Source organism: Podarcis pityusensis, assembly GCF_964106645.2.
Source record: "Podarcis pityusensis genome assembly, chromosome: 17".
NCBI lineage: Eukaryota > Metazoa > Chordata > Lepidosauria > Squamata > Lacertidae > Podarcis > Podarcis pityusensis.
Window position 1 is genome coordinate 34,602,563 of NC_138042.1, and position 10,525 is coordinate 34,613,087.

General features: G+C 43.4%; 1 protein-coding gene across 1 annotated transcript; it reads right to left on the minus strand.

Annotated features, from left to right (window-relative positions):
- Positions 1-623: 623 nt before the first annotated feature.
- LOC308466673 (cystatin-F-like) lies at positions 624-7,858 on the minus strand. The gene is made up of 4 exons (XM_080987619.1): positions 7,240-7,858; positions 3,619-3,791; positions 2,745-2,867; positions 624-788 (listed from the first exon to the last, which is right to left on the minus strand). Exons 1-4 carry the CDS (start codon positions 7,427-7,429, stop codon positions 711-713), a joined length of 564 nt encoding a protein of 187 aa, XP_080843745.1. The 5' UTR covers positions 7,430-7,858; the 3' UTR covers positions 624-710.
- Between the last annotated feature and the right edge of the window lie 2,667 nt (positions 7,859-10,525).

The window sequence follows — 10,525 nt, forward strand, 5'->3', positions numbered from 1 at the left end:
GCTTTGCTTCTCAATATTCTCTGGCTGGCCTCTGTTATTTTCTCCTACCAATAGGGAACCTATGTAAGGACTCTATATGGGCTCTTGGATACCCCATAAGGGGAAAGGGCAATTTTTGTTTACAGCAATTCAGCACAAAAAACAGTGTCAATTTGTTGTTGACAAAGGACATATAAAGGGCCCCATTACCTTCAGTAGCTTAGGGTCTCATCAAACCTCAATCTGGCCCTGCCTGCAACATTTCTTTTTCTTTTTTTATATAAATATTTTTTATTGCGTTTTATTCATTTATGAGGCAGAACCACATTTAAAAACACAAATCTTCTCCCGTCACATGTATAATTTGTGTGTGATGTAACCTTCAGTCTTCTATTAGCCCTTGTAAAAGGAAGAGGCCGTGGCAGGATGGTTAACAGCACTTGCTTATATCTCCTTGGTGTGCTGCCTGTTTAGTCCTTTGCTTGACCCATGCCCTGTTTGGTGTATTTGCTTTTAGCTGCACTGAACCTTCTTCCTCCAGTTGTGCCACACGTTTTGCAGTTTCTCCCCCACCCCAACATTTGCCCGACTTCACCTCTAGGGTGCAGAAGTAATCAGCGACAACCCAATAAAACCACATACAATTCTTAACAGACCAACATCTTTACTGACGATTTTGTCACAGAACAACATTTACAAAGACGGAGTCCATTGCCTGTATTAGGGGGAGGTTATTGACAGAGGGAGACTGGGACTTCGACTTGATGCAGCCAGGGGGTGATCCAAACTTCAAAATAGCATCTGAATGTCTGAGAAGGGGGGAAAGGAGAAAGATGAATATTAAAATCAGCCCAGTGTCGAAATCTAGAAAGCTGACCTGTGTCATTATCCGATGGCTTGTTCAATATCCTGAGCAGGTATTTCAAAAAGGAGCTCACAGTTATTCCACCTTCCTCTTTGACAACCCCAAGGCAAGGAGATGTGGCCGCAGCTCCTGCAACATTCATGCGCAACTCCCTACTCTGGCCTCATGCCCAATGTGATAAAAGACAGAGGCCTCTTGCAATGCTCTGGCTTAGGAAACGACAGCCTTTCTTGTAGTGCTTTCGCTATCTGATAAGCCTCATATATTACGTGGGGAAAGATTCTGCATCAGCAAGGGAAGAGTCTCTCGCTGCTCTCATGATGTTGCCACTACTGCACGACTTCTCATGTTGCACAGGGAGAGGTCCCAGGCCACAGGGGAGCAATGAAGGCCACACTCCTTTGACAAAGCGCCTTCTGTGACTTCGTTCCACTACATCAGTAGAGCCTGCCCCTGACTGATCACCAGCAGCAACCATTTCAAATTTTCCACAGTGCCCTTGTACAACTTTCTCCTACACAGTCACCCCAGAGCATTGTGGGAAATTCATCATGGCCATTTGCAGCCGCTCACTGCTTGGTGGGTGGGGGTAGAGGCTCAGGGCAGGTGCCAGAAGGTGTCTAGTGCTGATATCAGGCCTGGGCGCAACATAACTAATGCAGAAACGGGATGGGGCAGGGCTTTTTAAAGCCAGAACTTGCTGGAACTCAGTTCTGGCACCTCTCAGGTAGGCACCATTTCCATTATAAAAAAAAACCAGAGAGTTCTGGCACCTCTTTTTTCTAGGAAAAATTAGCACTGGGAAGGAGCCATAGTATAGGTTCCTCTCACATTCCCCAGTGCTTCTTACATTACCTAAGGTATTGTGTGAAAGGTACAGTTGTATCTTGGTTTGCGAATGCCGTGTGAGTCAAACATTTTGATCCCCAAACCTGGAAGTGAGAATTCTGGTTTGCAAACGTTCTTTGGAACCTGAACGACCAATGTGGCTTACATGGCTTCTGATTGGCTGCAGCCAATCGGAAGCTGCACCTTGGTTTCCAAATGTTTGGAAGTTGAACGGACTTCCAGAAAGGATTCCATTCGAATTCTGAGGTACCACTGTATTTTTTAAAAAGCTCCCAGATTTGAAGGTAATGTCAAGGCTCTCAGACATTAAGGCTCCCAACATGTAACAAAAATTGCACCATCAGGACCTTGGAGAGGTAAGAATCGCAGCTGTCTCCCCAACATGAATTTCGCATGTGATACATTTATGCAATGAAACACATCCAACCACCTTGGCTTGTGTGCTGCATGAACCAATCATGTTCTCTGGCCCTCTTTGCCATGTGTATGAGTTCTGCAGCACACCAGTCAATGTGAAAAGTGTTTCCTGAAGAGAGAGAGAATTTGAAATCTACAGTGTGGTTTTTTTACACGTGGCTTCCCTTATTAACTTATTGTATTATAACTGGGATGGGGAATCTGTGTCCATCAACATCTGGAGAACAATAGGTTCTCCCCACTGCCCCATTTATCACTCCCAGGAGTAGGTAAGTCAGTTTATTGCGGCAGCAAAAACAACAAATTATTGTGGCATCTTAAAAACCAGAAAATCTGGTTATGACATAAGCCGGCCTTCCCCAGCTTGCTGCCCTTCAGGGTTTTGGTTTTTTTCATTTTATATTGGTCACTATGCTTATTTTACATACATTTAAGTTCAGAAATTCAGGAAAATGTGTTGTAAACCTCCTAATGGGAAATCACATTGCTGAAAGACAGAATTCCACAGCGCCATCTGGTGTCACAGTGTTCTAACGCATTTAAAATGCTTTTTCTTTACTAATGTAGCTGAGTCCCCCGTAACGTTCCACATTAGTCCATTAGGAAACCAATCAGAAATCTGAACACATCTTACTTGTCTCAGTGTCTTTTTCATCTGGAAATCACATCTGTCCAAGTTGGGCTCTGGATGTATCCTTTTGCTGCATACTGTCCGGCAGATATCGACATCAATTTTGTATTTCACCCCTCTCACAACCTAGAGAGAACAATTTTCACTAAACCACACATAGTAAGGACAAATTGAAGAGATAGAGGGAACTTTTTATATACCGGGGGAGCAGGAAGGGAAGATAACAGTTTTTTCAAAGGCCTTATATTCCACCTCCAAGGGAGGCATGTTGCTAAGGCATGTTGGTGCCTGTCGTTTGTATATTCATTATCTCTGATTATTGGTTTTGAAGGACAAAAATCTGTTAAACCTGTTTGACTAGAGACAACATTGGGAGAAGGTGATGAAACAGCGAGGTTACTAACTGGGGTTCCATTTGGATCGTATATAACCTCTTAAAACAGCTGCATTTGTTGCAGCCAGTTCTTTGCTGCGCCTGATTCAATATATTCATGTTAGTGATTAAAGCCCTTAACAACTCAGGCCACAAATACCCGAAAGACCGTCTCCTTCCCTATCAACTTTCTCTGGTGTTAAGATCAACAGAAGGGGGCCCATAGAAGCTCAGGGTGGTTGCAGCCCAGAAGATGGCGTACTTTGTGGTTGCAGGAGAAATGTAGACCTTCCAGAAGGGCTTATTTAGCCATCAGCAGAGCAGCAGCTGAACCAAGATGCAAGTCATAACAGCTCACTTCAACAGTGTGACTTTCAGATGCACTACAGTGATATTTCCACCTGAGTGTGAGGTGACTTATGGGAATATTTCATCTTGCATTGGCACCAGAAAATGACAAATTCATTGCTGAATTTGTTGCCATAACAGCCGGAGTTTCCTTACCTGCCTCATGGCTTTGTTTATGCGAAATTCTCTGAAGAGAAAGATGTCATTTGAACTGTTGTTGTATCTGTAAACACCAAACCTAGCAGCTCTCTGAACTCCTGGATCGTTGGTCTTGACAGCGATAGGAGATCCCGGTTTTATGGCTGAATTAGGCAAATGCCTCTTGCTACCTGTGCAAGCAAAATTCACAAATGAAAAATTATTTAGAAATTTTGTCCAGCTGACACGTGGAAATAACCTTGTGACATATCAGCTAAGTTCTCAAGCCCAACTGATGGCACGGCAAAGGAACTGTTTTTCTGTCGCGGTCCCATGTCAGACTGGTCATTTGTGCAGAGAGAAGACACACGAGTTGGGAGAATGGCTGATGGCTCCAAAAGCTAGAGAGGCTACCGGGAATGGACAGATCTGTCAGCTTCAGATTTCTCCATTTAATAATAATTAATAATAATTTTATGATTTATATCCTGCCCATCCACCTGGTTTCTCATTTTACCAATGTTAAATTCAGTTCTCTGCATTTGTGCAGAATTTGTAATTTAAAAAAGATATCCTCATAAAATGTCATCACTTTTAGTGCAAATTTATAAAAAACAGCAACACGTATTTGTATGCAGTTTTGTCCAATATACACATTGGGCAAGCGGGTGGCCCCATTAGCTAAAGTGGTGCTTCAGGTTAAGAACAGTTTCAGGTTAAGAACGGACCTCCAGAACAAATTAAGTTCTTAACCCGAGGTACCTCTTTACAGGCAATGGCTGGTTTGATGTATGACCGTGCACACGTGCATTGCACCGACCCCAGAAGTGGACAGAAAAGGGGGCAGAGCAGGAGTAGAGTGCTCTCTGCTGAAGCTCGCGAGGGTCAGCAACGCAACTCTCTTGCAAAATGGCCACCACCTGTAGTCCCAACACCACCAAGATCTACCTGTTGGTGCCTCCAACTTTACTGAAGAAACTTGCTGTTTGGCGAACTCAGACTGAAAAACCGACAGCTTTCAAAGCTGATGTCGTATGAGGAGGGGAACCAGCAGCTTCTTCCTTTCTCTCACAGTTAAAACCCACTCTGTGGTTTATCGTTACTCTGCAATCAGCAGCTGACTCACAGGACACGACAAGAGAGTGTCAAAACTGCAAACTTTCTCCAAAGGAAAGCTTGATATGGCAGTGCATTTAAACAATAGGTCAAGTTTCTGGCAGGACTGTGTGTAGCTCGGGGACACACAGTGCAACCCACAAAGTCCTGCTTCTGCAAGTGTGTGATGAAAAAAAAGCAATTGTCTGGATTAATGCATGGTAAAAATTGTGCTGTTTCTCTCCCTCGAACAGTACAGGCCAGTTCATATGTTCATTAACCACATGATCACTACAAGTACAGATTTATCACGGCTAGAGAAATCTGGTGAGACATTCATGTGTGAACTTAAAGGTAAAGGGACCCCTGACCGTTAGGTCCAGTCGCAGACGACTCTGGGGTTGCAGCGCTCATCTTGCTTTATTGGCCGAGGGAGCCGGGTCATGTGGCCAGCACGACTAAGCCACTTCTGGCGAACCAGAGCAGCGCACGGAAACGCCGTTTATCTTCCCGCCGGAGCGGTACCTATTTATCTACTTGCACTTTGACGTGCTTTCGAACTGCTAGGTTGGCAGGAGCTGGGACTGAGCAACGGGAGCTCACCCTGTTGTGGGGATTCGAACCGCCGACCTTCTGATCGGCAAGCCCTAGGCTCTGTGAACTAGCTGCACACAAAAGCAGGGACACACTGAGTAGCCTCAAACATGACACCAACACGCTGAGCAGCCTCCCTTGGCATCTGTTTGCACAATGCAAACATCTGTAGGGAGGGGTTTTTCAAATGTACAGGTGTATGTGAAAAGCCCCTTCCTCCAGACATTTGCCATGTGTCCATGAATGCCAGGAGGGGGGTCACTTAGCATGCACAGTATGGGGGGGGGGATACACACTCTTATGTTGCTCTATTCACTCACAAGTGTGTCTGAAGGTTGCACGCTGTGAATATGTGTTCAAATCACTCAAATGGAGATGTTTATCCCAGTCTGTATGTGCATTGTACTTGAATTTTTAAAATTCTTGATGCTTTTATTGTAGCGTTGATTTGAGATTTTAGAAAGCATTTCATAAATGGAATGAAATAAATAATCTACCGCACTTCAGAATGTGTGTACTGTATAGCTCTGTTAGGGATAGACATAAATGCAATTGAGGAAGAGCAATAGAGGAAGTGGTTCCGAATTCCACGCACATTCCCAGCAGAATGTATGTGTGGCTCCACTGAGGCTATTTGCACATTGTAAAGAGCGAGAGAGGAAGTGGCTTGAAATTTCACATACATTCACAACATAATGAAGCCAACTGGATGCCTATGGGGAACTGAGAATGGCTCATGAATGATGTGTTCATTCACAGTGGTCACTGTGATAGCAGCAGTTAGTTAGTAGGTCCATCTTCTTCCATGCTCTTCTCTTTCTGTCCCCCTTTTCTTTTTCACTCTGAATGCCAAGCTGAGCAAATTCTCAAATATTCCCACCCTTTGGCTGGCATCCCACTGCTAGTATTAAAAATACAGCTCCATATACATCAGTGCCGCTCCTTCCAGAAATGTTGAAAGCAGCTGCATATTCATTTTACAGTAAATAGCCTTGAGAAACACCTAAAACAACACACACACACACACACACACACACACACACACACACCAGTGTTAATCAAATATCAGGAGGGGGGAAAACACCCTTAGCTTCTTCGCTACTCAGAATGTAAACCACAATGGAAAAAGAGAGATTTCGGTTTATCTAACAGCAGGCATTTTGTGAGACTCTGCTTTTTCTGTGCATTCATGTCTGAATAAAGAGAGAACCTCAACATTAATTATTATTAATAATAATATTAAAATTTGTATACTGCTCTTCATCCAAAGATCACAGGGCAATTCACAACATAAAAACGAAAAAAGAGAACACAAAATGCATAATAAAAACCAATAGCCCCCCTCCCACTTAAAGTTTTCAGCTCAGATCTTGAACCTTTAAGCGCAGCCTGGCATCCAGCTATTTAGCAAGAGAAGTTTTCCAAGCATGGAGATGTCATGGGCTTGGGAAGGGAGTTCTGTGTGCTGAACCTCTGTCTCAGAGGGTTTGCAAAGGAGCATCAGGTGGTGTCTGTAATCCTGTTTTCAAATAAAACACTGGAAAATCTAAAGTTGACCTACCAGTAACTGCTACTAGGAAACCTTGCAACAGCCTCTCTTTCACAAGGGCGTTACAGTCCTTGATTCAATCGCACACACTCTCCACCCAGTGCAACCCTGTTTCTTAGACTTAATTAAAAAGTAGTGGTCTCAACTGATAATGGCTGCGTACACAACATACATTTAAAGTGCATGGCTTCCCCTAAGGAATCATGGGAACTGTAGCTTATCCACCACAGAGATGCAATTCCCAGCACCCTTACGAAACTACAGTTCCCGTGATTATTGGGGGGAAACCCATGTACAGCATTTTAAATGTGCTTTAAGTGCATTGAGTGTAAACACCCAATATTGTACACACACACATGCAAATGCCATGGGAGAATACTAAAGCTATTTTCTGATCTTACCAGCTGAAGTCCTGGCCACATTGCAGAGAAGAAGGCAGCAAAGAAGAGCCATTTTCCTCCACCCAATGGACACCATTTCTACCTTCCTAGAGTAATCAGCAAAGAGACGAGGGCTGCTTGACTCGAACACTTGCTTTTTTGCACCTAGCAGAGGAAGTGGGGTTTCCACTGCCTGTTCAGGAACTCTCATTGGTCAAGAAGAGCATACTGTATAAAAAAGCCTCGATCGCTATCTCCTGTCCCGTTCATTGGCCCTTGCAAAATCTATTAGCAAGTTTCTTTTTGAAGAACTCTGGCTGATGTTAGCACTTAGTGCAGAATAGGGTTTGTTTGTTTGTTTGTTTTTAAAAGGGAAGCCGGATCCAAAATGGGCAGGTAGAAGGAGTAAGAGGCAGTTCAGAAAGAACCTCGGGGGGAGTTCAATCATTCAAGTCATGCAAAAAGTTGTGCTATGTTAGGTAATAGAAAAGGGTGTAGCCCAGACCCTGATCAAATATACCCATTTCTCTTTCGCCCTGCCAACGACCCTCCCTGCAGACTCCACTGCTCCGGGTATTCACCAATGCTTCTAGAACGAAGGAAATAGTTCTAGAACATGGTTCTACTCCTGTGGTGTTGCGATAAGGGTGGGAAGCCAGAAATGTCCAAGATGGCACTTACTGGAGCCAACATGGATGTGAAATATTTGTGTCCCAAATGCACAAAATTATTAAAGCAGTTTGGAAACAGAGCAGTCTTCTGTCTAGGTTCCTTACTGTAATGAGAGGCAGCCACAAGAGATACGAAGGAATTATGAGTTCTCAATGTTAAGTTGTGGGTGAACATATCAGACGACACAGTGATTCTTCAAACAGCTCTTGTTTATTCACAGAACAGAACTGACTGAAAGGTTCAGCCAACCTGCTTATATAGAGCTCCACTACAATGCAACAGTAACAACTTTCTGTAACTATCCAATCACTGAACGTCACTTTCCTTATTTGCATATGCGGACCTGAGTGAAAACTATCTACAGTATCCCCCTGCTGGCCCAGAGTGAGAACTTCAGTACATAACACTCAATTCTCCCAAGATCCCTCTTTCCTCAAAATCCCAGTCCTGAGGAGCTCCTCCCACTCTGCGTCGATTTCTAAAGGCCGTGGGATTTGACACTCACCAAGAAAGGATTATGCACACATGCAGAAAAGGCATAGGTGCATTGTAACCGCACATGCTTTGAGCATGAATTATAATCACATACCACTCGGCAATTGTAAATTTTCCTATAAGACCACTGCGAGCGGTGGGCAAATCTGTCAATTTCTGTTTCTCTTGCTCTCTCATTTTCCTATTCTTAAGTTCTCCACATTTCCACATCAGTTTGCAAATTGTTTTTTCTCTCTCCAAAAAAGTCATCTTGAAAAAATGATCAGTATTTTTGTGTGAATTTCTTTTACTGTGCACATTTTCCCCCAAATTCTCCAGCCAAGTAATGTGTACAAAAAAATGCAAATAATATGGTGAATTGTGCATGAAAATGCATATATTACTAGAAGTAAAAAAATTCCTTCCTGTAGCACCTTAAAGACCAACTAAGTTAGTTCTTGGTATAAGCTTTCGTGTGCATGCACACTTCTTCAGATACACTGAAAAAGTGTGCATGCACACGAAAGCTTATACCAAGAACTAACTTAGTTGGTCTTTAAGGTGCTACAGGAAGGAATTTTTTTACTTCGACTATGGCAGACCAACACGGCTACCCATCTGTAACTGGAACCATATATTACTAGAGACTTTCCTGCTGATCTTGAAAGAGTGGAGTGACTCCCATGATCTATCTCATTGTTACACTTATCTCTCTCCTCTACAAAGAATACAGGCAATTTTTCTGAAGCCATACTGGCTCTCCTACAGGACAAGTGAACCAAAACATTATATGCTCAGTTGAAGCAATCACAGTTCACCAGGGGGCACTATTACCCTTTCTAAGAAACCTGGTTCAGGACCATCCTTGACTCAAAGTTCTTGCTCTGGACTCTTCTGCACCACTCCCCAAAAGCCACATTTTCCAAATCTGTTTTCTGCATTGTGGCCCTCTGTGGTTCATACCTATGGGAGTTGTTTGCTGTTCTTGCATTCCATTGTATTTCAGATTGATAGTCTTGTTGCTCATTTAAAAAACCTCTCCCATGGACCCTTCATAAAACCCTCTCCCTCTTTCCAGAAGAAATAAGGAAAACACCTGGGCTCTGCTTGCTTCCCTCTTCCCTATATTTTGGGGGCATTGTTAGACTGCTGCTAATTGGACTGGACTTCGTTTCCATGTCTAGCTAACAATACGATTCAGCGATCATCAATCCTGCTATCAGCTCTATAACCCATGCAGGTGGTACGCTCTTAGTCCATTGCTGCGCTAAAGGAGGAGCAAGATGCACTTCTGGGGAAGCAGTGGGTCTGTGTCAGTTGCTTTCTAGTGGTGAAGCTTTTGCCAGTTTGTGACAACCGGTCTCAGAAGGGACAACAGCACATTGTGTGACTTTTCTGGTGGGTCTGTCATTCTCTTACAACATTCCTCCCCTCTCAGGTCAGTAAAGGAAAATCTGCCCTGTGGTCCTGACTGACTAACACAGCCAACAACTCGGCCTACTCAGAAGCAGGTCAAAGGGACTTCCTCGCAGGTAAACGTGTTCCTGCCTGCCTGCACCACTTGCTACCTTGCATATGTAGTAAGGTTAAAGCTTACTGGGAAATGATATATAATGAATTGAAAAGGATGTTTAAAATAACTTGGGGGGGGGCAGAAGCTTTTATTTTAGGAATTATAGGTACAGAACTACCTAAATGGTATAGAAATTTATTCATGTATGCGACTACAGCAGCAAGAATGCTACTTGCCCCAAAGTGGAAAGAAGCAGAAGTCCCAGCAAAGGGAGAATGGATACAAAAACTTATGGAATATGCAGGAATGGCAAAACTTACCAGAAGAATAAGAAATCAAGATAACAAACTTTTTATAAAAGAATGGAAATGGTTAATTGAATATTTACAGATAAATTGCAAACAGATAAAAACATTGGCAGGATTATTGTAATAACCTGCAGTTTCATAAGACTATATATTTAAGACGCAGGTGGCGCTGTGGTCTAAACCACTGAGCTTCTTGGGCTTGCTGATCAGAAGGTTGTCAGTTCAAATCCCCACATGCAGGGGCCTGGTAGAGGATGGAAGTGACACAGAGGAGGAGTTAAGAGACAGGGGGAAATGGGATAACCCCAAAACCTTGAAATGACAAATGCACGTTACGCAG